The sequence below is a fragment of the Pyxicephalus adspersus genome, chromosome 11 (genome assembly GCF_032062135.1).
Source record: "Pyxicephalus adspersus chromosome 11, UCB_Pads_2.0, whole genome shotgun sequence".
NCBI classification, from domain to species: Eukaryota; Metazoa; Chordata; class Amphibia; order Anura; family Pyxicephalidae; genus Pyxicephalus; species Pyxicephalus adspersus.
The window spans coordinates 56,762,881-56,769,928 of NC_092868.1; the positions used below are offsets into that span (position 1 = coordinate 56,762,881).

General features: G+C 37.2%; 1 protein-coding gene across 1 annotated transcript; it reads right to left on the bottom strand.

Moving 5' to 3' along the window:
* Positions 1 to 1,094: 1,094 nt before the first annotated feature.
* On the bottom strand, positions 1,095 to 6,159 carry LOC140341376 (nicotinamide N-methyltransferase-like). Its single transcript, XM_072427084.1, has 3 exons — positions 5,998 to 6,159; positions 1,985 to 2,192; positions 1,095 to 1,612 (listed from the first exon to the last, which is right to left on the bottom strand). The coding sequence occupies exons 1-3, from the start codon at positions 6,146 to 6,148 to the stop codon at positions 1,189 to 1,191; spliced, it is 783 nt and encodes a 260-aa protein (XP_072283185.1). The 5' UTR covers positions 6,149 to 6,159; the 3' UTR covers positions 1,095 to 1,188.
* Between the last annotated feature and the right edge of the window lie 889 nt (positions 6,160 to 7,048).

A 7,048-nucleotide genomic window follows, 5' to 3' on the forward strand; every position in this document is an offset into this window, starting at 1 on the left:
TCTTAGCAATAGCCAAAAGTGAGAGTGCTAATCGTTTGGTGCCCCTGGTAAACCAGACTCCCCTCAATGCCACTAAACCAAAAACTACCCATTCTGGTGTGAATGGTACGTAATTCTGCAGATATCTGTAGGTATAATGTACCACCTGCCTCTAGAATTGTTTAATAATTGGTCATTCCAAGAAATTATGATAAAGTTTAGCCGCCTTGACTCCACATTTGAAACATGTACTTCCATCTGAGAGACCCATATAGTAAGCTCTTTGACGTGAAATAAAATTTCTATGGAAAGGTCGAAAAAACATGTATGTATTCCTGTATTTATTTCCCAGGATGAAGATAGGCTTGGTGCCCCTCTTCCTTTCTACTTTCTAGCCTGGTTTTAAGCCTGAAGGGGTCCAGTTTTAATATAAGTGGTTTTTGTTCACAGTCACATTTTATGTTTTTTCACTTTTGTTTAATACGTACATAAATTACACCCTATTATACTTTAACCTTGATTTACAGGACAATAGTGTTTTCTTTTGCATCATTTCCCTCTGACATTTCCAGCAATTTTGGTAACAATACCATATTCAAGGCCTGTCCTATTCTCACAAAAATGTGTTAACATTCAGAAAATGTGATCCATTACCATATTAAACAGAAGGTAACTTTTGAATTTGATTTGGTCCATATTTTGACAGAGTATGTTTTAAATGATGGCGATATCCTTCAGATGTTTGGTTGCCCCCCGCACTTTGGTGCATTTGGTTTTTGTGCTTACTCTCAGGAACTAGAATAATTTATCAGACATTGACTTCAGGTTCAGCACATATTCCATACTTGTTGTGGGCCAGTTTGAAAATTCCAAAGGAGTAATGATATCTACTTGGCTAGGATTGGAAGTTTCTGATTTGGAGTTATCAGGCCAGAGTCACCACCATGCCATGGCATTATTTTATTTTGTACCAGAATCCAGTATACAATGACAGACATATGCTGCACCTCGTGAGGTCCGGGGCTTGGATGGGCAAAAATGGATAATATTATGGATGTTTAATACAGCAGTTTAGATGATGGAATAACCTTAAACCATTAGGGGTGTGAGCTACATCGAAAAGGTATGCTTGAACAGAAAACATTAGCATAGCCCACAGATCCCAGAAAAAAATGGGCTTGCAGTATTTTTACGTTGATCTAGCATCGGTTAGACCATCTTCTGAGCGGCGACAAATATAACATGAGTATAATCAGTGAGATCACTCGCATTCTTTCTCTTTTGCACAGCACAGTAATCAATAACAAACCCCAACTTGCTAAGAGCAGATTTGACAAAACTCTCGTCGTATTTAAATACATGGAACAGTTCTGCTCCGACTGTAAGGTAGGTCATGTTTAGTGCCCCAATAAGAATCAGATGACCACCAATTTTTAGCAGGTTTGATATTTTTTTTAGGTTCTTCATGTAATCATCTTGATCTATGCTGATGAGATCCAATAACCACACACTGATTATGCAGTCTGAGAGAGGTAACACCAGCGGGTCGGTTAGATTCTCCTTTTCAAGGCTACACATCACAATCTGCCTGATGGATGCCTTTAGGTTTAGCTCTATAGTATGACTTTGGTCACTGAAAAAAACACATAATAAGTTGGTTTGTTAGTATGAGTCTTATACAAACATTGGTGCAACAACCCTGTCCATGTATCAGACTGTAATAAGAGCTTATGTCACTAGGTGGCAGTGTTATCTCTAATGATTGTTTAAGGTTTTTTATTCTTTTCCCCTGTGTAACTACATGCTTACAATGTCTTATCCTTTTTCTGCGTTTCTGTTGTTTCCAAAAAAGTAAGAAGGGCTCTGTGGAAAGTAGGCCCTATGGTTGGATAAAATAATTTTTATAATTTACCATAATGCACAAAAATACTTTTCAAAAAATATTCTATGGAACTAGGCTGCCCATTCAAGTGAAAATGTCACAAACAATCAGCAGACACTTCACCTTTTTCCTTCCAACTCTGCTACAGCAATCTTTGTGTGAGTCCAATCAAAAGCTCCGGTACGATCGCCGAGCCATCTGTGCACTTCCATGGCTGACTTTTCATTGAATTTCATAAGAATGATATCTTTGAAAATATTGGACGCTGAATATAGATGGTGAATGTAGGAGCCTTTGCTGAAGTCCATCAAAAGTTTTCCATGAATATAACCTGGACAAAGGTGGACAAAATAGTTATATGTACGCCCAGTCATTACAATGACAGCTTTATTTGTTTGCTATGTCTAACATGAATTATCTATAACACAGCTCAACAAAATTTTTTTTTTCACTTGCCAATGATTTTTCAAAATATTTAGTGTATTTCAGGTCTGCTGAATACAGAAATGACATACGTTTCATTGAATCGACTTTAGTTATTGTGATACAGGAATCGGAATAGACGATTTTACCAACAACAGATGTTAACACGGCATAATATTATCAATCTTTATTTACACCAATGTTTTGCATTTTATATAATAAACAGAAATATGAGTTCTTCAAGAAGAAGTTGTTTAAATGACCCCAATGTATTTTGCTACATTTGTAGTGAATATTCCTAGCAAAAATATAGAAGAAACATTACAGAATTTGTGAAACAAACATATCTTGCATATTTTGGTATTAAATTGGGGGACCAAAATAAGTATTGGGCTCCCCATATGGTATACAAAACTTGTGTAGAGTGTCTACGTCAGTGGAAAAATGAAATTTGGTGTTTCTATGGTATGGCGAGAGCCCAAAAATCATCATAATGATTGTTATTTTTGTGCTGTGAATGTAAAAGGTTTCAATCTTTACAAGAAAAACAAGTGGGAGTACCCTGATTTGGACGACCTGTGCCGCATGGTGCTGATGTTCCCATAGCAGTGTTCAGTACACTCCCTGATATTCCTGTACCCGACATGGAGGATATACAGGGTTTAGAGTGTAATCCAGGAGTTAGCAGTGGAAGTGAATATGAAGGAAGTGTTTAATTAAACCAGCAGTTCGCCCAAGAAGAGCTCAATGATTTAATACGTAACCTAAGTCTGGCAAAACACGCATCTGAACTTTTATCATCCAGGCTAAAAGCAAAGAACTGTCCGAGACCGGAAGTTAAAATAAATGTTTATAGGACAAGAGAGGTGACACTCCGACCATACTTCAGTGAAGATGGAGACTTTGTGTTGTAACATCCCCGGACCACTAGCCCATATGGGAGGACCAGAATACTGAGCAGAAGACTGGCGGCTTTTCATAGTCAGTTCCACTCGAAGTTTGAAATCTGTTTTACAGCATAATGGAAACTGCTTTGCATCAATTCCAATTGGTCACTCAACAAAGCCTAAAGAAGAATATGAAAATATCCAAATGGACCTACAAAACCTTTGCTACCATGAACACCAATGGTCCACAAGTGTTGATTTAAAAATGGAGAACTTTCTACTTGGACATCAAAGTGGATACACAAAGTAGCCATGTTTCATGTGCTTGTGGGATAGTAGAGCAAAGCAGGATCACTGCAATAAAGTGACATGGCCTCCAAGGGAAAACATGAAAAAGGGTGTAGCCATCTTCATTAACGAGCCAATGGTTAACAAAGAAAAAATCATTCTCCCTCCACTACACTAAAGTTGGGATTAATGAAGCAATTTGTTAGAGCTCTGAACAAAGACAGTGATTGCTTCAAATACATTTGTAGATTCTTCCCTGGATTGAGTACTGACAAATTAAAAGCAAAGAAACTTTGATTGACCCAAGATTCGGGAAACTGATAAATAATTCAAATTTCACAAGTTACATGACTGATACTGGAGCTTCTGCCTGACACAGCTATGTCATGGTTGTCAAAAACGTTTTGGATAGTGTTGGTGTTCGAATTCGGGTTGTCCTTATATTTAACCCAAATATCGCTGTTCGAATTCGAATAGACCAGACCTGAAAAACACGGGATTCAACTTCACGAATTTGTGTGTAAAAATATGTGTAAAAAAAAGAAAAAAAAGGGTTTAATGTCAAAGTAATTTATTGAACGTGTGTGATTTCTGTAACAAACTTTTATTGTTTTACATGTTATCCAACAATGACAGGATGATTCCCATGGCTGCATTTATTCATGAGCACAGCCATGGGAATCCTGCTTGAGCTGTCATCAGGGTTTACCTTTCCTTAGCCAATCACAGAGCACTAGAGGTGATTAATGGGGAGACATATCCTCATTTAACCTCTAGTGCCCGGGGATCTCACACTGACAAGAAGATTCCCACGGCTGTGCTCATGAATGAAAGCAACCATGGGAATCATCCTGTCAATGTCACAGCAGTGGAGCCACATACTACAGTTCTGCTAGGGCGGCAAAAGCAATCATTGAAGCAGAGCTGTCAGCTCTGCCCCCCTGATTGCTTCTGCAGTTCTACACAGTCACGAAAATAACCTGAATTCCCCCCCCCCCCCCCATAGACTTTAATAGTGTTCAAATTCGGTGTTCGATCACCAGAAAAATATTCGGATATCCGATCGAATAGCCACCGAATCGAACACTGAGCTATTCAACCAACACTATTTTTGGTTGACCATGAAGCAAAAAATTATGAAGAACTGGTAGAAAACTTGCTCTTAAACTTTAAAAAATGTTGTGCTACTATGAGCATAAAGGTATGTCCATAGCCATTTGCTAAAATTTTCAGAAAACCTTGGCGATTTCGGAGAGGAACAAGGGGAGAGGTTCTATCAAGATATAATGGTGATGGAAGAAAGGTATCAGGGCAGATGGGATAGACACAAGATGGCAGACTACTGCTGGAGCCTTCAACGTGATTGTCTGGATCATCAGAATAAAAGGAAAAATATACAAACTGAGTTTTTCAATGACTTCTTTGTGATTAGTTCTGCAAATATACTGAATATAGAATATATTGACATTATTTCAAAATTTTAATTTTGTATATGTATGCATACCTAGTTTAATTTTGCTTAATTTTCATTAGTTTTCTACGAGGGTATTATTGAGGTCATTATTTAAAAAAATAGATCAAATTTAACAAAACCAATACCACATTTGGAATCTGTGCATCAAACATAACCTAAAAAGACTCTGTTTGGCAAGAAAATATTTGTTGACCAGTGTAAATATTCATATTAGGCTCATCCCTCATTATAAAGCTCTCCAAGGCTGGAGAAGATACGCTTTCATCAGTGAACCTGGGTGATCCTGTAAACTTGGAATGGATCTGGCCCAGGGAACAACAAATAGCAAATTACTTTTAAGAAATCCATTTCAGGTTTGCTGATTCACCCAGGTTCACTGATGAAAATGTATCTTCTGAAGCCTTGGAGAGCTTTAATAAATCAGGCCCAATGTGTTAGTTAGGAAAATATTTACACTTTGTAGGCACCATGTTGGAAGAAATAGGATAGCCAACAAGCCCATTGCTACTCAAAAATGTAAAAATGCTGGGATGAAAAACACACTGTCTTCTCCTATCCCAACATGGGGAATTTCAACCCCAAAGAAAAAAAAATACTTGAAAACCTGCATATTCCAGATAGAAGTAGGGGGAAGCAGGGTAGCCAACAACCTAATTGTTGTCCCCTACTAAAAATTGTCAAGAAATGCCAGGATGGAAAGCACAGTGAATTTTTGGAAAAGCTGACGCATAATAGAAATTCTAAAATACTCTCATATACGGCTCTTTAGTCACACATGTCTAAATGTATTTGGAAAAAAAAGGGATAAACCAGTGGGGATTTCAACCACTAGGGAAATAGAAAACATACTTGAAAACTTGCATTTTTTAGATAAAAACATAAATGCACAGTTGATCCAGAGGAAGGCAAAAAACATTATAAAAAAATGGTTCAATTAACTCTAACAAGGGAGAAAATTCCTTTCTGATTCCAATTGGGTGTTCCCTTGATCAACAATCTTTCTTTTTAAAATTTATTAGGTATATTCCATGCTTTTAGAAAATTGTGTACTGATTTAAACATACCCCTGCTAAACACATAGTGAAGATTCATCATCGGAAATTTCAAAGAGTCGTCTGCAAAGATCATGTCCTCCTTGTTAGAGAAGTAATGTTCAAGGGTGGTTCTAGAATCATATCCATGGATGTGGTAGAGTTTCTTCGGCACAGAATCCATCTTGCAATACTGCCAACAGTTTAGATGTTACTTCTTTGGTTCCCCTCTTTCAGCTCATATTTATTAGGTAAATCCAGTTTAATGTTGTCCTAAAGTTGTGTGCTATATTCACATGACAGTCATAAGTGATTCAGCTAATAAAAATGTGATCACTCTTGGTTCAATTTTTTTTTCCTACTTACCATTTCTTTTCTTGACTACATGTACGTAACTTGTGTCGTTTGACCCAATAATTTAAAATGTTAAAACACAGGAAATAGCAAAAACATTTTTTTTTAACTATTAACTAAAGCAAAAACACAACTAGGAGAATTATGGTGCCCAAGGATATTAGAAGATGTTTTGGGGTCCACCCAGCGACATCACTGAGCAAATATCACAAGGTGGTGGTAAAAGTACAGGTCAGAAACCCAGTATTGTTCTGTATTGGAGAGAGATTTATCTACAGGGTACCTTACCACTTCTATTCATAGGCCCAGGTATAAATGATTGGTTGATTTTGCTTTTCATTGTCCATGTTTGGTGATGTATTTTGCCACACACACAGAGAGTGTTTAGATCACGCAATATCATAGTATTGATGTCTAGAATCTGTGACCATTTTTGTATCCAGACTAGGGTCTAGACTGATTTGGTAAAATATTCATATTCTCCTAGTTTTAATAAATTCTGGACCACCTGTGATCTTATGTTTGGTTGATTCATGAGGAATGTAGGCCATAGATAGCCACACATTCCTCTTTTGCAACATGGTTACTTGGTCATGAAGATTCTGGTTGATCCTTATAACAAATGTGTGCCATTAACCATAGTTTATAGACAATGCAGGGCTATAGGTGTCATTTTCTCAATTCTCTTTAAAAATGGTACTGAATGCAGGTCCTCCAAGATGACCAACTC

What these genes read in the sequence shown, in the direction of transcription:
- LOC140341376 (XM_072427084.1), bottom strand. Translation starts at nt 6,148, where the DNA reads ATGGATTCTGTGCCGAAGAAACTCTACCACATCCATGGATATGATTCT. An exon ending in TCACTATGTGTTTAGCAGGG is followed by an intron (nt 2,193 to 5,997) that starts GTATGTTTAAAT and finishes ACCTTTGTCCAG; the next exon opens with GTTATATTCATGGAAAACTT. An exon ending in GCAGAGTTGGAAGGAAAAAG is followed by an intron (nt 1,613 to 1,984) that starts GTGAAGTGTCTG and finishes TGTTTTTTTCAG; the next exon opens with TGACCAAAGTCATACTATAG.